Here is a 22644-nt window from a genome sequence, read left to right on the forward strand (position 1 = left end):
AAGTGGGGGCAGGGAGACACATATGGGGACAGGGGACAGGGGGCTGGGGGGGCGGGGGGGGCGGGGGTCCATAGAGGTGGCTGGGGGGCCGGGGGGACCATGGGGAGGTCAGGGTGGCCAGGGGTCCATGGCGGGGCTGGGGGTCCATGGGGGGGGGCGGGTGGCAGGGAGCCATGAGGGGGGCTGGGGGGCCATGGGGGGGGGGGCTGGGGAGGCGCTGGGGGGCGCGCTGGGGGGCGGGGCAGGGGTCCCACGGTCGGTGCCCCTAGGAGAGCTGCGCCCGCATCCTGCTGTACCGGGGGGCCAACAAGGAGGTGAAGAACAACAGCGGGCAGACGCCCTTCCAGGTGGGGGTGGGGACACCTGGGGAGGGCAGGGGGGCAGGGGGCACGGGGGGGGGGCAGACACCTTTCCAGGTGGGGGGGGCACTGGAGAGGGGGTGCATGGGGTGAGGGGCACCTGGGGAGGGGGGCACCTGAGGGTGGCATGGGGGACAGGGGGGGCATGGGGGGGCAGACGCCCTTCCAGGTGGGGGGGGGTGGGGGGGGGTGGGGCGTGGGGGACAGGGGGATGGGGGAGGCACACGCACCGTGGGGACCCCCTGAGTCAGTGTCCCTGCCGCCCCCGTGCCCCCCCCCCCCCCCCAGGTCGCCGTCATCGCCGGGAACTTCGAGCTGGGGGAGCTGATCAAGAACCACCGGGACTCAGATGTGGGTGAGTGGGGGGGCTGGCGGGGGGGCTGGGAGCGGGGAGGGGTGGGGGGGGGCACGAGGGGGGACCGGGGGGGCCATGGGGTCATGGGTATTCTCACCATGCAATGGCAGGAGAGCCCCCTGCCCCCCCCCATAGCCCTCCCTGGCCCCCCGTGCCCCCCCCCCCATAGTGCCCTTCCAGGAGAGCCCCCCATCACAGAGGGGGGGGGTGGTGCCCCCCCTTATGCCCCCAGCCCCCCCCCGACCCCCCCCCAGTGCCCTTCCAGGAGATCCCTCAGTTACAGAAGGGTGGGTGGGTGCCCCCGCCCCGCAGCCCCCTTCCCCCATGCCCCCCAGCCTCCAGACCCTCAGCCCCCTGCCCAGTGCCCCCAGCCCCCCCCCGACGCCCCCCCAGTGCCCTTCCAGGAGAGCCCCCAGTCACAGAAGGGTGGGTGGGGTGCCCCCCTCCAATGCCCCTCAGCCTCCCGCCCAGTGCCCCCAGCCCCCCCTAGTGCCCTTCCGGGAGAGCCCCCAGGTCACAGAGGGGTGGGTGGGCACCCCCCTGACCCCCCCCCGCCCCCCAGCCCCCCCCTGACCCCCCCCCAGTGCCGTTCCAGGAGAGCCCCCAGTTTGCGGGGGCGGCGGCGGGAGGGGGTGCGGGGGCTCCCCCTGCCCCCCCAGCGCCTGCTGCGCGCCAACAGCGACACGGGGGCCGCCCTGCCCGAGTGGGTGCTGCGGGGCCCCCCCGGCGCCCCCCCTGCCCCCCGCCCCCCCTCGGGCACCCTGCGCAGCGCCAGCAGCCCCCGCGGCGCCCGTGCCCGCTCCCCCCTCCCGCGGGCGGCACCCCGAGGAGCCCCGACGGCAGCCCCGCGGCAGGCCCAGGTACGGGGGTCCCGGGGGGCTTGGGGGGGCTGGGGTCCCGGGGGGGTGGGGCTGGGGGGGGCTAGGGGGGGGCTGGGGGTCCCATGGGAGGGGGCGGTCTGGGGGGGGGCTGGGGTTCCATGGGTGGGGGGCTGGGGGGGTCCGGGAAGGGTGGGGCTGGGGGGGGCTGGGATCTTATCGGTGGGGGGCTGGAAGGGGACTGGGGAGGGGCTAGGGGGGCTGGGGGTCCATGGGTGGGGGGCTGGGGGCTGGGGGGGTCCCGGGAAGGGGGGGGGCTGGGGGGGGCTGGGGACCCATGGGGGGGGGAGGGCTGGGGGCTGGGGGGGTCCCGGGGAGGGGGGGGCTGGGGGGGGCTGGGGACCCATGGCGGGGGGGGGCTGGGGTCCCGGGGAGGGGGAGTCTGGGGGGGTCTGGGGACCCATGGGGGGGGCCTTGGGTCCTATCGGTGGGGGGCTGGAAGGGAACTGGGGGGGGGCTAGGGGGGCTGGGGGTCCATGAGTGGGGGGCTGGGGTCCCGTGGGTGGGTGGCTGGGGGCTGGGGGGGGCTGGGGACCCATGGGAGGGGGCTGGGGTCCCATGGCGGGGGGGGCCGGGGCTGGGAGGGGCTAGGTGGACTGGGGATCCGTGGGTGGGGGTGTTGGGGGCTGGGGTGGGCTAGGGGGCTGGGCACCCGGGGGGAGGGGGCTGGGTGGGGGCCGGGAGCCGGGAGGGTGCTGGGGCGCTGTGGGTGCGGGGGTCCCTGCGGTGGGTTGGGGGGGGGGGGGGTGTGTGTCCCGGGGCGCTGTGGGTGCCGGGGTGAGGGGGTCCCTGGGTCCCCCGGGTGCCAGGGGTCCCCTCCCCCCCCAGCTCCAGCGGGGTGCCGCGGGAGGCGGGGGGCACGCTGGGCCCCCGCGGGGTGAAGCGCAAGCTGTACTCGGCCGTGCCCGGCCGCACCTTCCTGGCCGTGAAGCCCTACCAGGCGCAGGGCGAGGGCGAGCTGTCCCTCAGCAAGGGCGAGCGCATCAAGGGTGGGTGCGGGGGGGGCGGGGGGCGGGGGGGGGCGCGGGGACCCGGGGGGCGGGGGAGGGGCGGGGGACCCAGGCGGGTGGAGGCGGGGAGGGGGGGTGGGGGGCGAGGAGGGGGGGAGGGGGCCCGGGGGAGGGGAGTGCCCAAGGACTGGGGTGCTGGGTGCCCAGGGGGTGGAGGGGCGGGGGGGCTGAGGGGGCGGGGGGTCCTGGGTGCCCAGGGGGCGGGGGGCAGAGAGGGGGCGGGGGTGGCCCCGGGGACGGGGGTGCTGGGTGCCCAAGGGTGGAGGGGAGGGGGCTCAGGGGGTGGGGGTACCCAGGGGGCGGGGGGCGGGGAGGCCCAGGGGCGGGGGGTCCTGGGTGCCCGGGGGGGTCTGTGGGTGCTGGGTGCCCAGGGAGTCCCCAGTGGGTGGGATTCGGGGTGCCCCCCACACCCCCCCCCCCTCCGCGTTTGGGGCTGCGCGGGACCCCCCCAAGCAATGCTCAGGGGTGGGGGGGTACCTAAGGGTGGGTTTGGGGGGGCCATGGGGCAGAGCACCCCCCCCACCCATCCCCCACCCCACCCCCAGTGCTGAGCGTGGGCGAGGGGGGGGTTCTGGGAGGGCCAAGCCCGTGGCCGCATCGGCTGGTTCCCCTCCGACTGCGTCGAGGAGGTGCCCGCCCGGACCCCCGAGGGGAAGACAGGTACAGGGCGGGGGGGGGCGACCCCCAACCTGCCCCACGTCTGACCCCCAAGTGGGACCCCCCCCCCACCCACAGCCCCAGTGAGGCGGGGGGGGGCAAGAATGGGAGCCCCTCGAATGGGACCCCTCAGCAGGAGCCGTAAATGGGAGCCCCCAAGTGGGACACACCCCCCAATGTGGACCCCCAGCCTGCCCCCAGACCCCCAAGTGGGACCCCCCCCCCAATGTGGACTCCCAACCTACTCTCCAGACACCCAAGTGGGCCCCCCAGCCCTGGGGAGCCCCAAAACTTGGAGCCCCCCCCATCCCCCTCCCCAAGTAGGACCCCCCCCCCAGTGAGACCCCCAGACCCCCAAGTGGGACCTACATCCTGGGGAGGGGGGGAAGGGGAGGGGGGAAGGGGAGGGAGTCCCCAACCCCGCAGTGGGTCCCCCCTGAAGCCCCAGCCCCCCCGGCCCCCCCCTGGCCCCCCGGGACCCCCGTGTCGGTGCCCCCAGAGAGCCGCAGTGACAAGGCCAAGCGCCTCTTCCGCCACTACACCGTCGGCTCCTACGACAGCTTCGACGCCCCCAGGTGAGACCCCAGACCCCCCCCCCCAACCGTCCCAGACCCCCCCCATGCCCCCCCAAACCTCCCCACACACTCTCCAGACCCCCCACCCCCCAGACCCCCCCAGAAACCCTCAACACCCCAATTCCCCCAGAATCCCCAAACCTCCCCAGACCCCCCAAACCTCCCCACACCCACCCCCAAACCCCCCACCCCCCCAGGTCCCCCCAGAACCCCCTCTGAACCCCCCACCCCCCCCCAAATCTCCCCAATCCCCCCCAGACCCTCAAACCTCCCCCACTCCCCCCAACCCCCCCAAAAAGGACCCCCCCCCAACTCCCTCAGACCCCCCCCAGTTTCCTCCCCACAATTCAGGACCTCCCCCCCAAATCCCTCCCCTCTAAACCCAAATTCCCCCCCCTCCCCAAATCCCCCCCATTCCCCCCCAAACCCAAATCTCCCAAATCCCCCCCAATTTCCCCCTAAATCCCCCCAAACCCAAATGCCCCCCAATTTCCCCCCCAAATCCCCCCCAATTCCTCCCCAAACCCAAATCCCCCCCAATTTCCCCCCCAAATCCCCTTAAATTCCCCCCCCCCCCCCCCCGCTTCAAGGTCCCCTCCCCCCCCGGCCTGGGTCCCCCCCAGCTGTGGGGGAGGGGCCCCCCGGGACCTGGCCCGGTTCAGCCCGTCCTTGCACACGCGTGTGCGTGTCCCCCCCCCACTCGTGTCCCCTCCCCCACCCGTGTCCTCCCCCCCCCCCCCCCCCGACCCACTTAGCAGCTTCGGGGCACGGCGGCGGCTTCGGGGCACTGGGGGGGCTGGGGGCACCCATGGGTGCTGCGGGACCCCCCAGCCGGCGCCATGGGGCCGGAGGATGTGGGGTGAGTCGGGGAGGGGGGGCCAGTTGGGGAGCTGGGGGCAGCTATGGGGCTGGGGAGGGGGCTGTGGGGCAGCTGTGGGGCTGGGGGGGGGCAGTTGCTTGGGGGGGTGGGGGGCAGCTGTGGGGCTGGGGGGGGGCATTTTTCTGGCCCCGTGCAAGGCCTGCCCCCCCCGGGGGTCCCTGGACTGGTGGGGGGGGCACTGGGGTGCCATAGTGGTGCCGTACTGGTGGTTCTGCTGTACTGGGAGCTGTACTGGTGCCATACCGGTGGGTTTGCTATACTGGGAGCTGTACTGGTGCTGTACTGGGAGCTGTACTGGTGCCATTCCGGTGGGTTTGCTATAGTGGGAGCTATACTGGTGCCATACTGGTGGTTCTGCTGTACTGGGAACTGTACTGGTGCCGTACTGGTGGTTTTGCTGTACTGGGAGCTGTACTGGTGCTGTACTGGTGCTTTACTGGTGCTGTACTGATGGTTCTCCTGTACTGGGAGCTGGATTGGGAGCTGTACTGGGTGCTATAGGGGTGCTCTGGTGGTGCTGGTGCTTTACTGGGAGATGTACTGGTGCTGTACTGGGAATTGTGCTGGTGCTGTACTGGGTGCTATTGGCATGCTGTGCTGGTGTCATACTGGAGTTGTACTGGTGCTGTACTGGGAGTTGTGCTGGTGCTGTACTGGGTGCTATTGGCATGCTGTTGCTGGTGTTCATACTGGAGTTCTACTGGTGCTGTACTGGGAGTTGTGCTGTTTTTGTGCTGGTGCTGTACTGGTGTCATACTGGTGTCATACCAGAGCTGTGCCGGAGCCGTATGGTGCTGTACTGGTGCAGTGCAGTTGCTGGAGCCGTACTGGTGCTGTACTGGTTCTGTGCTGGAGCTGTACTGGTGCCGTACTGGTTCTGTGCTGGAGCTGTACTGGTGCTGTACTGGTGCCGTGCTGGAGCTGTACTGTTTCTGTGCTGGTTCTGTGCTGGTGCCGTACTGGTTCCATACTGGTTCTGTGCTGGTGCCATACTGGTGCTGCACTGGTTCTGTGCCGGTGTTGTACTGGTTCTGTGCTGGAGCTGTGCTGGTTCTGTGCTGGTGCCGTACTGGCTCTGTGCTGGAGCTATACTGGTGCTGTACTGGTTCTGTGCTGGTTTTGTGCTGGTGCTGTACTGGTTCTGTGCTGGTTCTGTATCGGTTCTGTGCTGGAGCAGTACTGGTGCTGTACCAGAGCCGTACTGGTGCCGTACTGGTGCTGTGCTGGTGCGGGTACTGGTTCTGTACTGGTTCTGTGCTGGTGCCGTACTGGTTCTGTGCCGGTGCCATACTGGTGCTGTACTGGTTCTGTACTGGTTCTGTGTTGGTGCCGTACTGGTTCTGTGCCGGAGCTTTACCAGTGCCATACTGGTAGCGGGAGCCACTGCACCGAGCCGTACCGGCCGCCGTAGCTGCGGGGCTGTGACCGGGGCCGTGACCGGGGCCGTACTGGTGCCGTACTGGTGCCGTACTGGTGCAGCAGCGGCGGGGTGCGGGGCCTGGGCCGCGGCACCGGGGCCGGTGACATTGACGCTGGGGCTGGAACCGGTGACGGGGCCGTAACCGGTGCTGGGGACACTGGTGGTGCTGGGGCTGATACTGGGGATGCTGGGGGGGCCGTCACCGGTGCTGGTGGCGCTGACGGGGCCGTAACCGGTACCCGGGCTGCTGGTGGTGCCGTAACTGGTACCCGGGCTGCTGGTGGTGCCGGGGATGCTGACGGTGCCGTAACTGGTACCCAGGATGCTGACAGTGCCGTAACCGGTGCCGGGGACGTTGATGGTGCCGTAAACCGGTAACCGGGCTGCTGCTGCTGCCGTAACCGGGATGCTGACGGGGCCGTAACCGGTACCCGGGATGCTGCTGCTTGCCGTAACCCGGGATGCTGACGGGGCCGTAACCGGTACCCGGGATGCTGACGGGGCCGGGGATGCTGCTGATGCTGTAGCCGGTACCCGGGATGCTGCTGATGCCGTAACTGGGACACTAACGGTGCCGTAACCGGTGCTGGGGATACTGACGGGGCCGTAACCGGTACCCGGGATGCTGGTGGTGCCGTAACTGGTGCCAGTGCGGTGCTGGTGCCGGAGCGGTACCGGAGCCGCTGACGGTTGGCCGTGGCTGATCCCGGTGACGCCGCTGGTGCCGTCACCGCTACGGGGGGATGCTGGCGGGGCCGTAACTGGGACCAGTAGCCGTTACCGGGGTCGTAACTGGGACCAGGAGCCCTAACAGGGACCAGGCGCCCTTACTGGTGCCGTTACTGGTGGCGGCGATGGTGCCGGTTGCCGGTAGCAGGGCCCGGAGCGGGTCCCACCGGGGCAGGGGGGGGAGGGTTGCCCCGGGGGGGGGGGGTCCCGGTGCCCTCCCCCCTACCCCACTAGGGGGGGGGGTCCCGGCCATGCGGGCGCAGCCCCCCCGTAGCGGCAGGCGGCGAGCGGCATGGCCCGCTGGGGGCCCCCCCCGCCGCCCCCCCCCGCCCCTCCCCCCCTCTCCTCCAGCTGGCCCCTCCTGGGCCCCCCCCCCGCCGCAGCGTCTGGTACATCTACAGGTACGGGGGGGGGGGGGAAGGGTGGGGGGAGGGGAGGGGGAGGGGGGGGACCGCCGCCCCCACTCTCAGCCCCCCGGGCTCCATCCCGGCCCCTGCGGCCCCATCCCCCACCCCCTCCCCACTGCCGGTCGCCGCGTGGTGCATGGCCCTGCCCCCCATCCCCCCTCCCACCCCATCCCCCTTCTCGTCCCCCATCCCTGCTCCCCGCTCCCCCCAACCCCGGCCCCAGCCCCGCAGTTTCTGCCCCACCCCCACCCCGCCAGGGCCACTGTTCCCTCCCCCTCCCCCCCCCCCCTTTCCCCCCCCCCATCCCCCTTCCCCCCCTCCCCCCAGCTCCGTCTCTCCTCACTGGTTGCCCCTGTCCCCGGGTGGGACAGGGACATGCATGGGGGGGACATGGCTGGGACACGCGTGGGGACAGGGCTGTGCATGGGGGAGAGTGTGGGGACATGTGTGCGGACATGGGGACATGCGTGGGGACAGGGCTGTGCATGGGGACATGTGTGGGGACACATGTGGGGGACATGGGGACACGCGTGGGGACAGGGCTGTGCATGGGGACATGTGTGGGGACACGGGTGTGGGGACATGAGGACAGGCGTGGGGGACATGGGGACGCACGTGGGGACATGCGGATGCACGTGGGGACAGGGCTCTGCATGGGGGACATGGTGTGGGGACATGGGGATGCACATGGGGGACAGGGCTGTGTGTGGGGACGTGTGGGGACATGGGGACACGCATGGGGACATATGTGGGGACAGGGCTGTGCGTGGGTCATGCATGGGGACATGGGAACATGCTTGGGACATGTGTGGGGACATGGGGACACGCATGGGGACAGTAGGATGCGCGTGGGGACACGCCTGGGATACACGTGGGGACGGGCTGTGCACGCACATGGGGACATAGCGGCGTGTCACACGTGTGCCCCTGGGGACACGTGTGTGCATATGTGTCCCTGTGTGTGTCACTGGTGGCGGGGGGGGAGGGGGAGACCTGGGGGACACGGAGTCACCCCATGGCACCACGTGTCCTCACGTCCCTGTCGGTGTCCCCCCATCCCGTGTCCCCTCATGGGTCCCCACATGGGTCCCCTCATGTGTCCACTCATGTCCCCATGTCCTGTGTCACCCTGTTTGTGTTCCCATGTCCCTGCATGTGTCCCCGTGTCCCTCCATGTGTCCCCATGTCTCCCATGTCCCCAATGTGTCCCCCACGTCCCATGTCCCCATGCCCACCCCATCCCCTCATGTGCCAATGTCCCCTGTGTCCATCATGTCCCTCTGTGTCCCCATGCCCACCACGTCCCCCCATATCCTCGTGCATCCCCTCATGTCCCCATGTCCCTTATGTTCCTCCATGTCCCAATGTCCCCCCATGTCCCCCCAATGTCCCCCCATGTCCCTTCATGTCCCCGCCATGTCCCCCAATTGTCCCAATGTTCCCAATGTCCCCCCATTGTCCCCCCTCATGTCACCACCATGTTCCCCCATGTCCTCTCATGTCCCCCCCATGTCCCAATGTCCCCCATGTCCCTCATGTCCCCTCCGTGTCCCCATATCACATGCGCCCCATGTCCCCTCATGTCCCCACTATGTCCCCAATGTCCCCCCACGTCCCCCCTCATGTCCCCCCCATATCCCTATGTCCCTCCACATCCCATATCCCATGTCCGCCCATATCCTCATGTGTTCCCTCCTGTCCCCCCATGTCCCCCATGGCCCCATGGCCCCCTGTCCCCCTCCAGTGATTACATCATCAAGGAGAAGACGGTTTTGCTGCAGAAGAAGGACAACGAGGGCTTCGGCTTCGTCCTGCGGGGGGCCAAGGGTGAGCTGGGGGGCCTGGGGGGGCACTGGGGGGGGGCATGAGGGGCTCGGGGGAGAGGCCCTGAGGGGGGCTGGGGGCACTTGAGGGGGTCGGGGGGGTCCCAGGGGGGGCCTTGAGGGCATCTGGGGGGACTTGGGGGTGGTCTGGAGGGTCCCAAAGGGTCTCTAGGGGGGGGCCCTGGAGAGAGTCTGGGGGGGGACTGGAGGGTCCCAGGGGGTCTCTGGGGGGACCTGAGAGGGTCAGGGGGAGCCCTGAGTGGGGGTGGTGGGGGCAACTGGGGGGCCGGGGGGATCCCTTGAGGGAGTAGTGTGGGGGCACTTGAGGGGGTCTGGGGGGTCCCAGGGGGGCCCTGAGGGCATCTGGGGGGACTTGGGGCTGTCTGGAGGGGTCCCAAAGGGGTCCCTGGGAGGGCCCCTGAGAGAGTCCTGGGGGGCATCTGGGGGGGGTGGGGGGGACCTGAGAGGGTCAGGGGGAGCCCTGAGGGAGTCTGGGGGCAACTAGGGGGGTTGGAGCGGTCCAAGGGGGGGGCTGGAGGGGTCCTGAGGGGATCTGGAGGGACTTGGGGGGCTCTGGAGGGTCCCAAAGGGGCCCTGGAGGGGCCCCTGAGAGAGTCTGGGGGGCACTTGGTGGGGGCTGGGAGGGTCCCTGGAGGGGCCCTGAGAGAGTCTGGGGGGCACTTGGTGGGGGCTGGAGGGTCCCAGGGGGTCCCTGAGGGCATCTGGGAGGGCTTGGGGGGGTCTGGGAGGGTCCTAGGGGGGCTCTGGGGGGCCTGAGAGGGTCAGGGGGAGCCCTGAGGGGGTCTGGGGGGCAATTGTGGGTGGGGATCTAGGGGGGGCCCAGGGGGGGCCCTGGAGGGGCCCTGAGGGCATCTGGGGGTACTTGCAGGTGTCTGGAGGGTCCCAAAGGGTCCCTGGGGGGTCCTGAGAGAGTCTGGGGGGGCACTTGGTGGGGGCTGAGGGTCCTGGGGGTCCCTGGGGGGGACCTGAGGGGGTCTGGGGGACCCCTGAGGGCATCTGGGGGGGCTTGGGGGGCTCTGGAGGGTCCCTGCGGGGGCTCTGAGGGTTCATGGGGGGCCCTGGAGGAGTCTGGGGGGGCTCTGAGGGCGTGGGGGGGGGGTCCCTGGGGGTTCTGGGGGGGGTGTGTGAAGAGGCATCAGTGGGGGCGACACGGGGCGGGGCGCGCGAGGCTGAGGAGGGTGCTGGGGAGGGGGGTGCCGGGTGGGGAGAGGGAGGGGTGGCGCGTGCCCTGGTGACCCCCCCCCCACAGCGCAAGACCCCCATCGAGGAGTTCACCCCCACCCCCGCCTTCCGGCGCTGCAGTACCTGGAGTCGGTGGACGAAGGCGGCGTCGCCTGGCGCGCGGGGCTGCGCATGGGGGACTTCCTCATCGAGGTCAGCGCAGCCCCCCCCCGGTGTGCCCACCCCCCCCCCCACTGGGGTGCCCACCCCCCCACCTGCGGGGACACCCCCCCACCCCCCAGCAACCCCCAGGGCACCCACATGCACAGGGGGCATGTCAGGGCGTGCCTTGGCGTGTGCTAGCATGTCAGGGCATGTACTGGCATGTGCTGGCGTGCTGTGGCATGCTTTGGCGTGGCCTGGCATGTCTTGGTGTTGTGCTGGCATGTCAGGGCATGTCAGGGCGTGCCATGGTGTGCTCCAGTGCGCCTCAGCATGTGCTGGCATGGTGTGGTGTGCCTTGGCATGCTCTGCATGCCTTAGTATGTGCTGGCATGTCAGGGCGTGCCTTGGTGTGTGCTGGCATGTTGGCATGCCTTGGCATACGCTGGCATGTGCTGGGCATGTCAGGGCGTGCCGTGGTGTACTCCAGTGTGCCTTGGCATGTGCTGGCATCCTTGGCGTGTCCTGGCGTGTCAGGGCATGCCTTGGCGTGCCTTAGTGTGTCAGGGCATGTCAGGGCGTGTGCTGGCGTGTGCCGCAGGTGAACGGGGCAGAACGTGGTCAAGGTCGGGCACCGCCAGGTGGTCAACATGATCCGCCAGGGGGGGGAACAGCCTGGTGGTCAAGGTCGTCATGGTGACGCGGCACCCCGAGGCCCCCGAGGACCCCGGCGCAGGGGGTACCCACCCGAGGGCAGCGGGGGGGCCCTGGGGGGGCCTGGATGCCTGGGTCCATGGGTGGGGGGTCCCAGGGCCATGGGTGGGGGTCCTGGACACCTGGGTCCATGGGTGGGGGTCCCAGGGCCATGGGTGGGAGTCCTGGACACGTGGGTCCATGGGTGGGAGTCCCAGGTCCATGGGTGGGGGTCCCAGGTCTATGGAGGGGGGGGGTCCTGGATGTCTGGGTCCATGTGAGGGGTGGTCCCAAGTCCATGGGTGGGAGTCCTGGACACCTGGGTGCATGGGTGAGGGTCCCAGGTCCATGGATAGGGGTCCCACGTGCCTGAGTCCATGGGTGGGGGTCCTGAATACCTGAGTCCATGGGTGGGGGGTCCCAAACACCTGGGTCCATGGGTGGGGGGTCCCAAGTCCATGGGGTGGGGGTCCTGAATACCTGAGTCCATGGGTGGGGGGGGGGGTCCCAGACACCTGGGTCCATGGGTGGGGGGTCCCAAGTCCATGGGTGGGGGGGTCCTGGACACCTGGGTCCATGGGTGGGGGTCCCAGGGCCGTGGGTGGGGGTCCCAGGTCTTTGGGTAGGGGGGTCCTGGACCCCTGGGTCCATGGATGGGGGGTCCGTGGGTGGGGGGTGCCGGACGCCTGGGTCCATGGGTGGGGGGGTCCCAGGGCCATGGGTGGGGGGTCCCCAGTCTAGGGGGTGTGTGTGGGTCCCGGATGCGGGGGTCCATGGGTGGGGGTCGCTGATCCCCCACCCCCACAGCGGGCCCCCCCCGCAGCCACGGCGTCTCCCAGCCCCCGCCATTTCCCTTCGCTCCAAGTCCATGACCTCCGAGCTGGAGGAGATGGGTGAGGGGGGGCGGGGGAGGGGCTGGGGGGGTCTCTGGGGGCTCTGGGGCCTGGGGGGGGCTGAGGGGTCTCGGGGAGGGGGGGCCTGGGGGTGGGCCCGGGGGGCTGGGAGGCCTTGAGGGGTCCCTAAGGGGGGGGCTTGGGGGGGTGAGGGGGGGCTGAGGGGTCTCGGGGGGGGGCCCTGGGGGGGGTTCTGGGAGGGGGATGGGGGTCGGGGGGGGGTGTGTGTCCTAGGTGGCTGGGAGGTGTTGGGGGGGGTCCTAAAGGGGGGGCTCAGGGGGGTTTGGGGGTCTCTGGGGGATCTGGGAGGGGGTTGGGGGTCTGGGGGGGGCTGAGGGGTCTCAGGGGGGTTGGGGGGGGGGGCGGCCCTGGGGAGTCCCGGAGGGCTGGGAGGCATCGGGGGGTCCCTAAGGAGGGGCTCGGGGGGTTGGGGGGGGCTGAGGGGGCTCGGGGGGGGGGCCCTGGGGGGGGCTCTGGGAGGGGGTTGGGGTTCGGGGGGGGCTAAGGGTTCTCGGTGGGGGGGGAGGGCCCTGGGGGGCCCCCGGGGGGCTGGGAGGTGTTGAGGGGTCCCTAACGGGAGGGGGTCAGGGGGTGTGGGGGGGGTTGGGGGTCCCGGGGGGGGGTGGGGAGGTCTCAAAGGGCCTGGGGGGGAACGGGGGGGGTGGGGGGGATTTCTCACCTTTAACCTCTGACCTCTGACCTTGCCCCCATCGGCCCCACAGTGGAGAAGGGTGAGTTGGGGGGGTGGTGAGGGGGGGGGGGAATGGGGGGTCCTGGCGTCCCCCTCCCCACCCAGGACCCCCCCCGGGACCCCTTTGACCCCCAAGGGTCCTTGACCCCCATGACCGCACTTGACCCCTCTGTGACCCCAGTGACCCCGTGCCGCCCCCCCCCCCCCCCAGCCCCTCCCTAACGGCCTCTCGTGTCTCCCCAGTCTCTCCCTGGAAGAAGCGCAGCGGTGAGTGGGGCCTTGCACGCCCCTCGCACGCCCCTTGCACACTCACCCCCATCGCACCCCCGTGCACAGCTCGCACGGGCCTTGCACACTCATCGCACCCCCCTGGTCTTGCACACTCATCGCACACCGGGGGTGCTGCACAAGTTGCCACGGGCCTTGCACACTCATCGCACCCCCCTGGTCTTGCACACTCATCGCACACCGGGGGTGCTGCACAAGTTGCACCCCCTGGGTGTTGCACACTCATTGCAACCCCGTGCACGCCTCACGTGCACCTTGCACACTCATTCCAGCCCCGTGCACAGCTTGCACGGGATTTGCACACTCATCGCACCCCCTGGGTGTTGCACACTCATTGCACCCCTGTGCACGCTTCACGTGGACCTTGCACACTCATTGCACCCCCCCCAGCTCTTGCACACTCATTGCACCCCTGTGCACACCTCACATTGACCTTGCACACTCATCGCACCCTCCCAGATCTTGCACACCCATTGCACCCCCATGCACACCTCACATGGGCCTCGCACACTCATTGCACACTCAGGGTGCTGCACATGCTGCACCCCTTGGTCTTGCACACTCATTGCACCCCAGTGCACGGCCCACGTGCACCTTGCACACTCATCACACCCCCAGGTTTGCACACTCATCGCACCCCCATGCACAGCTGGCACAGGCCTTGCACACTCATTGCCTCCCTTGCACCACCATTGCCCCCCCCAAGCACCCCTATTCCCCCCATCCCCCCACCCCTCCGCCCCCACACCCTCCTCCTCAGCCTCCCCCCCTTCAGCCCCCACCCCCCAACCGCCCCCCCTCTCCCCAGAGTACGACCCCTCCTCAGCCACTGAGAAGAAGAGGACGGTCTATCAGATGGCGCTGAGTACGTTGGGGGGGGGGGGCGGGGAGGAGGGGCTGGACCCCTGGGGGGGTCTGAGGGGGGGTGGGAGTCCCTCTGGTTACGTGGGTTCCCCGGGGGGAAAATGGGGGGGGTGGCCCTCTGGGGGACGGTGGCGCTGGGGGCGGGGCTATGGGGGTGTGAGGGGGCTGGGGGGGCTTTGGGGGGGTGGGGGTACTGGGGGGTGGCTGGGGGACTCCTTGGACTCGTGGCTTCGACCTGGGGGGCTGGGGGCGGGGGGTAGGGGGGTGGGTGATGGCGGTGGGGGGTGGCGGAGCAGCTGGGGGGTGTGGGGACCCCCTGGACTCCTTGTTCCCACCAGGGGGCTCGGGGGGGGGGGGGGTGTGGGGTGGATTATGGCAGTGTGAAAGGGCTGGGGGGTGGTTGTGGGGGGCTGGGGGACCCCCTGGACTCCTAGCTCCCCCCTGGGGGGCTGTGGGGGAATGGGGGGGCTATAGGGGTGTGTGGGGGCTGTTGGGTGTGGGGGGTGGGCTGTGGGGGTGCGAGGGAGCTGTGGGCGTGTGGGACACCCCCCCCGGACACCTGCGCCCCCCCAGACAAGCTGGATGAGATCCTGGCAGCCGCCCAACAGAGCATCAGCGCGGGGGGAGGGGCCGGGGGCCCCCCTGCCCCCCCTGGGCAAAACCCGCCCCAAGGGCTTCTTCAGCCCCGAGGTGGGTGGGCGAGGGGGGGGGCACACGGGGGGGGGGTCCCTTGGGGGATGGGGGGGGCGCCCAGATGCCTGGGTGGGGGTGGGGAAAGGTCCCAGATTTCTGGGTCAGCAGGGGTGGGGGCTGGGACACCCCAGGGGGATCCCCAGTGCCTGGGACACTTGGGGGGGGTCCTGGGTGTCAGGGACCCCCCGGGGGTGGGGGGTCTTGGACACCTGGGGGAGGGTCCTGAGTCCTCCAAGGGAGGAGGGGGATGTTGGGGGTCCCAGGCAGCTGGGTCCCTTGGGGGGGGGGGTGGGTCCCTAGTGCCTGGGTCCTCTTATGGGGAGGGCGGGGTCCCTGACACCTGGGTCCCTTGTGGGGGTGGGGGGGATCCCAGATACCTGGGGATGGGGGTCCCCGACACCTGAGTCCTTTGTGGGGGGGGGGTCCCTGACACCTGGGTCCCCTGACCCACCCCCCCCCCCAGGCCCCCTTCGAGGCTCATCGCATGGGGGCCGGGGGGTTTCGACCGGCCCTTCCTGCCCCCCGGGCCCCCCCACGGGCTCATGCTGCGCCAGAAATCCATCGGTGGGTGCTGGACCCCGGGGGGGGGACCCTGGGGGAGGGGGGCACCTGGGGGAGGGGCACCCTGGGGAGGGAGCGGGCACCTGAGGGGGAGCACCCTGGGGGGACGACGACACCCTGGTCCCTGGGGGGGGGTTTACCCTGGGAGAGGGGGGCACCCTGGGGGAGGGGAGGGCACCCTGGAGGGGGGGCACCCTGGTAACTGGACCCTGGGGGGGGGGACACACTGGGAGAGGGGCACCCTGGGTAACTGGACCCTGGGAGGGGGGGCACCCTGGGGGAGGGGTGGTCACCCTGGGGAGGGGGCACCCTGGAGGGGGGGGCAACCCTTTGGGAGGGGCACCCCTGGGGTGGGGGGGCACCCTGGATAAGTGGTCCTGGGGCAGGGGGGCACCCTGGATACCTGGGTCCTCAGTGTGGGGGTGGGGGGTCTCACCGCCCCCCTGGGTGCCCCCTCACCCCCCCGCCCCCTCCCCCCCCCAGGCGCCCCCGAGGAGGACAAGCCCTTCCTGGCCCCCCCCAGCGGAAAATTCAGCCGCAGCCTCTCGGTGCCGGGGGTCGGACGACATCCCCCCTCCCCCCACCACCTCCCCCCCCGAACCCCCTTACAGCACCCCCCCAGCCCCCTTGGGCGCTGCCACCCCCCGGGGGGGGGCGGGGGGGGGGCCTTGGCGCCTTTACAACTTGGCCAGCCGGGGGGGGGTGGGGGGGGGGTGGAGTGGGAGGCGGGGGGGGGTGGGGGGGGGTCCCCCCAAACCTTTACGGCGCAAAGGGCCGCTGGTGAAGCAGACCAAGGTGGAGGAGGGGGGGGCGGGGGGGGAGGGGCGGGGGGGGGAGGGGTGGGGGCAGGGGAGAAGAGCTCCATCGCCATCCCCACCATCGTGGTCAAAGCCCCCTCCACCAGCAGCAGCGGCCGCAGCAGCCGGGGCAGCAGCGTGGAGGCTGAGGGGGGGGCTGGGGGACCCCCCGACGGCCCCCCCCACCCCGGGAGGGGGGGGCCCCACCTCCCCAGCCCCTCCCCCCCCCCACTTTAGATTTCACCTCCCAATTTGGGGCGGCTTTGGTGGGGGCGGCCCGCAGGGAATGGGGGGGGGGGGGGGACGCCCGCCGCCGCTCCACGCTCTTCCTCTCCACCGAGGAAGAGGAGGATGGAGGGGGGGGGGCGGGGATCGCGCCCCCCCCCCCGCTTACGCCACTCCAAAAGCATCGACGAGGGGATGTTCGCCCCCGACGTCTTCCCCCCCCCGGGGCTACCGGGCTACCAAAGCCACCGGGGGATCCAGCGCCTTCAGCAGCGTCGCCGCCCCCCCCCCCCCCCACCCCCCCCACCGCCCCCCCCCACCCCCCCCACCCTCCCCCTACGCCCAGGGCGGGCTTTGCACCCCGTTTCTCCACCCCCGGCGGGTTGCAAGGCCTTGGCGGCGTTGCAAGCGGCCACCATGCCCTTGCAATCTGGGGGGGGGGCTGGGGCGGGGGGGGGCGGTCCGCTGACCCCCGGCTTGGCGGCGTTGCAAGCGGGCCTGGCACCCATGCAACCGGCGGCGCTGCAAGCCGGCATCGCGGCGTTGCAACCCGGCCTTGCGCCGCTGCAGCCCCCCCTTGCACCGCTGCAATCCGGCCTCGCCCCGCTGCAGCCCCCCCTCGCCCCGCTGCAGCCCCCCCTCGCCCCGCTACAGCCCCCCCTCGCCCCGCTGCAATCCGCCCTCGCCCCCTTGCAATCGGCCCTCGCCCCCCTGCAACCCCCCCTTGCCCCCCTGCAGCCCACCGGGGTGGCGGCCGCCCTGCGCTCGGGGGTCTCCCCCTTGCAGCTGGGGGGGGGGGCGCCGGCGGGGGGGGCTCTGCAAGCCACCCCCCCCCCCTTCCCAAAGGGCGCCTCCTCCTTGCCCCCCAGCCCCCACCCCAAAACCCCCCCCCCCGGCAGCCCCCGCCGTGCCAGCCGCCCCCCCTCCCCCGCCCGAAGCTTGGGGGGGGACACCCCCCGGCCCCTCCCGCGCCCCCCCCCGAGGCGAGGCTGGAGCTGCGGGTGCGCTTCGCCGAGGCGGGGGGGCTGCTGGCCCTGCCCCCCCCCGCCCCCTCGGTGGACGGGGACGAGGGAGCTGCTGCTGGCCGAGCCCCCTGCCCCCCCCCCCCTCGAATTCGCCAACAGCTTCGAGGGGCCCGAGGGCCCCCCCGTGGGGGACTCCACGGCCTCCAGCCTCACCTCCTACGACAGCGAGGTGGCCACCCTCACCCAGGGGGTCCCCGAGAGCCGCCGGGGGGGCGGGGGGTGGCGCGGGGGGGCCCGAGGGGCCCGAGGTGGTCACCGACTCGGGCATCGAGGAGGTGGACAGCCGCAGCAGCAGCGACCACCCCCCCGAGGGGGGCGAGGGACCCCCCCCTTACGCCCCTTTGGCCGAAGGGGGGGGGCGAGAGGGCACGAGCCCGGGGGCGCGGGGGGCCCCGGGGGGGCGAGGGGCGCAGGAGCGAGGCCTGGGAAGAGGCCGGACGGGGCGTCGGGGGCATCGCCAGCGCCTGGCCCCGCGCTGCCGCCGAGGGACCCTTTGGGGGGAGACAGGGCCGGCGCCCCGGGGAGGCACAGGTAGGTGGGGGGGCGGGGGGGTGGGGGGGGGCGTTGCATGCGTTGCACCCGTTGCATTCATTGCATGCACTGCACCTGGTGCACCTGTTGCACCTCATTACACACATTGCATGCATTGCGCACGTTGCACTCATTGCACCCGTCACACGTTGCATGCACTGCACCCATCGCACGCGCTGTGCTCATTGCGCCCATTGCACATGTTGCACACACTGCACCCATTGCACTCATTGCACCCATCACATGTGGCATGCACTGCACATGTTGTAGAAGTTGCAGCTGTTGCATTCATTGCACCCATCACACACGTTGCATGTATTGCACCCGTCACACCCATTGCACATGTACGCATTGCACTCATTGCATCCATCACACGTTGCATGCATTGCACCCATTACACTCATCACACACGGCACTTATTGCACCCATCACACACATTGCACACATGGCATGCATCACACCCATCACACACATTGCAGCTGTTGCATTAATCACATTTCATTCATTGCACACATTGCACCCACCACACATATTGCACTCATCACACACAGCACTCACTGCACCCATCACACACATTGCACACGTTGCATGCATTGCACCTGTCGCACACATTGCGCTCATTGCACCCATCATACAGATTGCAACCATTGCACCCATCACACGTGTTGCATGCATTGCACCCATCACACACATTGCACACGTTGCATGCATTGCGCATGTCGCGCTCACTGCACCCGCTGCAAATGTTGCACCGCATGCCTGTTGCTCAGGGGGGCGTTGCACCCATGGCACCTGTTGCACCCACTGTTTTACCCATTGCACACACTGCATGCATTGCAGCCTGCGCCTGTTGCATGGGGAGTGTGGCACCCATTGCGCCCACTGGAGACATTGCACCTATTGCACCTCCCACCTGTTGCATGGGTGGGGTCACACCTGTGGCACTCACTGTACCCATTGCGCATATTGCACCCGTTGCATCCAGCACCCATCACAGCTGTTGCATGGGTGCAGGGGGGAGTTGCAGCCATTGCACTATTGCTCGCATTGCACACAGCACCTGTTGCGGGGGGGGAAGGGGGGGGGGGGAGAGGGGGGGGTTTCACCCATCGTGCTCATGGCACCCACTGCAACCGCAACAACCCATGGCACCCATCGCACCCATCATGTCTATGGCACCCATTGCGCCCATGGCACCCACTGAACCCATGGCACCCATCACGCCCATCGCCATCACATCCAACACACCTATGGCACCCATTGCACCCATGGCACTCATCGTGCCCATTGTACCCATGGCACCCATTGTGCCCATTGCACCCATCATCACGTCCATGGCACCCATCACAGCCATTGCACCCATCATGTCTATGGCACCCCTTGCACCCATGGCACCCATTGTGCCCATGACGCCCATCATATCTACGGCACCCATTGCAGCCATGGCACACATCACACCCATGGCACCCATCGCACCCATCACGTCCATGGCACCCATTGCGCCCATTGCATCCATCACACCCATCATGTCCATGGCACCCATCGCGGCCATTGCACCCATCATGCCCACAGCACCCATCATGTCTATGGCACCCATGGCACCCATCGTGCCCATTGTGTCCATCACACCCATCGCACCCATCATGTCTATGGCACCCATTGCATCCATTGCACCCGCTCACTCATCATGCCCATCGCCCCCACCTCCCCAACCCCCCACTAACCCCTTGCCCCCCACAGACTCCCCGATGCTGCCGCACCCCCGCCCCCTACCGCCAAGCCCCCCTCCGCCGCTGCCGCTGCCCTCTTCCCCAACTGGCCTCCCCCCAAGTCAGGCCTGGGCACCCTGGGGGGCGCCGGGGGGGAGCTGGATGTGCGCCCCCCGCTCCGCCGCGCCCCCAGCCCTGCCACGCTGCCCAGCGAGCGCCGCGCCAGCCCCGCGCCCCGGCCGGCCTCGCTGCCCACCCTGCCCGCCGCCCCCCTCTACGCTGGCTTCTTGGAGCTCCGTGGGGGGCCAGGGGGCTTCGGGGAGCTGCCCCCCAGCCGTTCGTTGTCCCCCACCCGCCCGCCGCCCCCCGACAAACCTTTTGGGGCCAAACCGTTGGCTTTTTGGAGCAAATTCGACGTGGCCGATTGGTTGGAATATTTGAACTTGGGGGAGCATCGCGCACGTTTCTTGCACAACGAGATCGACGGGTCCCACCTGCCCGCGCTCACCAAGGAGGATTACATCGACCTGGGGGTGACGCGCGTGGGACACCGCATGAACATCGACCGCGCCCTCAAGCTCTTCCTCGAGAGGTGATGGGGGGCGCCGGGGGGACGACCCCCAGCCCGGCAGGGGGGCAAGGCCCGGGGAAGGGAAGCGGGGGTGGGGGAGGAGGCGTGTGTGCGACGGGAGGCACGCATGAGGTGGGAGATGCTGGGCCGACGGGAGCCACGCGTGCACCGGGAGCCGCTGGTGCAACAGGAGTCACTGGTGCAATGGGAGCCATGCATGCAACGGGAGCCACTGGTGCAACGGGAGCCGCTGGTGCAACGGGAGCCGCTGGTGCAACGGGAGTTGCTGGTGCAATGGGAGCCATGCGTGTGACGGAAGCCACGCATGCACTGGGAGCCATGCATATACCGGGAGTCACGCATGCACCAGGAGCCGCTGGTGCAACGGGAGCCACTGGCACCATGGGAGCCACTGGTGCGATGGGAGCCATGTGTGCAATGGGAGCCATGCATGCCACGGGAGCCGCTGGTGCACCAGGAGCCATGCGTATACCAGGAGCCACACATGCACGAAGAGCCACTGGTGCAATGGGAGCCACTGGTGTAACGGGAGCCACTGGTGCAATCAGAGCCACTGCTGCGCCACGAGCCATGCGTGCACCAGGAGCCACTGGTGTGACAGGAGCCACTTGTGTAATGGGAGCCATGCGTGCGACAGGAGCCACGTGTGCACCAGGAGCCATGCATGTGACGGGAGCCGCTGATGCAATGGGAGTCACTGGTGCAACGGGAGCTGCTGGCACAATGGGTGCCATGCATGCACCGGGAACCACTGGTGCACCAGGAGCTACTGATGCAATGGGAGTCACTAGTGCAATGGGAGTCAGTGGTGCAACTGGTGCAATGGGAGGCACACGTGCAATGGGAGCCACTGGTGCAACAGGAGCCACTGCTGCAATGGGAGCCGCCGGTGCAACGGGAGCTGCTGGTGCAACAGGAGCCATGCATATACTGGGAGCCATGCCTGCAACAGGATCCGCTGGTGCAACGGGAGGCACTGGTGCGACAGAAGCCACTGGTGAAGAGGGAGCCACACGTGCTATGGGAGCCATGCAAGTGATGGGAGACACGCATGTGACGGGAGCCGCTGGTGCACCAGGAGCCACGCGTGCAAGGGGAGCCACTGGTGCACCGGGAGCCACTGGTGAAATGGGAGCTGCTGGTACAATGGGAGCCACGTGTGCGATGGCAGCTGCTGGTGAAACGGGAACCACTGGTGTGCCACAAGCCATGCGTGCACCAGGAGCCACTGGTGTGCTGGGAGCCACTGGTGCACCGGGAGCCGTGTGTGTGCCGGGAGGTGAGCAGGTGGGGGAGGGGTGTGCAAGGGGACCTGTACACACAGCCAGGCGTGGGCGTGCAGCAGCACCCAGGCATGCAACGGGGATGGGACGTGCAATGGGACGTGAGCGTGCAATGGGAGCCAGGCATGCAACAGTACATGGGTGTGCAATGGCACACAAGTGTGCAGCTGGACCCATACATGCAACAGGACATGGGCGTGCACCAGGACCCATATGTGCAACAGGACATGGGCGTGCAACAGGACACGGAAACACAACAAGGCAGGGGCGTGCAACGGGACCCATATGTGCAATGGAGCGCTGGCGTGCAACAGGACACGGGCATGCAACAGGACCTACATGTGCAATGGGCTGGGGGCGTGCAACAGCATCTGCAACAGGACGTGCAACAGGACCTGGGCATGCAAGAGGAGAGGGGCGTGCAGCTGGATGCGGGTGTGCAACAGGATCTGCAACGGGACGGTGTGCAATAGGATGTGGAAATGCAGCAGAAGGTGGGCATGCACCAGGAGCGGGGCGTGCAACAGGAAGTGCAACAGGACAGGGACATGCAACAGGACAGGGACATGCAAAACGACGTGCAACAGGACGTGTGACAGCACCCGGACATGCAACAGGAGGTGGCGGGGGTGATGGGGCGTGCAACAGGACTCGGATGTGTAAGGGGACCCCACCCCTGACCCCCCCCCGTGCCCCCCCCCCCCTCACGGGAACCCCCAGAGACCCCCCCAGGGGACCCCTTCCCCCCCAAGGGACCCCTCCCCCCCCGACATGTGTGTCCACGGGGGCCGGCGTGAGCAGGCGTGTGCGGGGCATGGAACGTGTGTGCATGGCTGGGGCTGGCTGTTGCATGCCTGCCCTGCCTGGGGGAGGGCATGGCTTGTGTGCGTGCAAATTGCACGGAGGCCCTGACCCTGCACGTGCACGACTTGCACGGGGGCACTGAGTGCACGTGGCTCACACGTGTGAATGGCATGTATGCATCGGGTGTGCACGGCTTGTGGGTGTGCAAGCTGCACCCATGCACTGCTCCAGCCGTGCAAATCGCACATAGGCACTGCTGCATGGGCGCTTGCACGGCTCATGGGTGTGGAAATGGCATGGGCATGCATGCATGGTGGGCATGCAAGCACCACGCGCGTGTGCACGTTGTATGGGGGCATCGAGCGCCTGGGAATTGCACATGGGGTTTCACGTGGGCATGCATGAGTTGCACGGGCACGGGTTGCACGTGTGTGGCGGGGGGATGTGTGCTGCTTGTGCTTGCATCATGCTTGTGTACAGGCATGTGTGTGACACCAGTCATGCACATGAATGCCCCCCTGCACACACGCCTCTCCCCTTGCACACATGTGCCCTTGC

General features: G+C 69.5%; 1 protein-coding gene across 1 annotated transcript; it reads left to right on the plus strand.

Annotated features, from left to right (window-relative positions):
- Positions 1–277: 277 nt before the first annotated feature.
- LOC129734996 (SH3 and multiple ankyrin repeat domains protein 1-like) lies at positions 278–22001 on the plus strand. The gene is given in 21 exon segments (XM_055700382.1): positions 278–347; positions 648–714; positions 1299–1517; positions 1519–1574; positions 2421–2581; positions 3148–3164; positions 3166–3262; positions 3759–3834; positions 9015–9097; positions 10364–10488; positions 11954–12023; positions 12958–12981; positions 13811–13867; positions 14440–14485; positions 14487–14556; positions 15023–15046; positions 15048–15123; positions 15604–15674; positions 15676–15811; positions 17131–17698; positions 19439–22001. Coding segments are annotated over 20 exon segments (2547 nt in total). The 5' UTR covers positions 278–347; positions 648–708; the 3' UTR covers positions 20004–22001.
- Positions 22002–22644: the final 643 nt, after the last annotated feature.

The sequence above is a fragment of the Falco cherrug genome, unplaced genomic scaffold (genome assembly GCF_023634085.1).
Source record: "Falco cherrug isolate bFalChe1 unplaced genomic scaffold, bFalChe1.pri U_24, whole genome shotgun sequence".
Lineage (NCBI taxonomy): Eukaryota > Metazoa > Chordata > Aves > Falconiformes > Falconidae > Falco > Falco cherrug.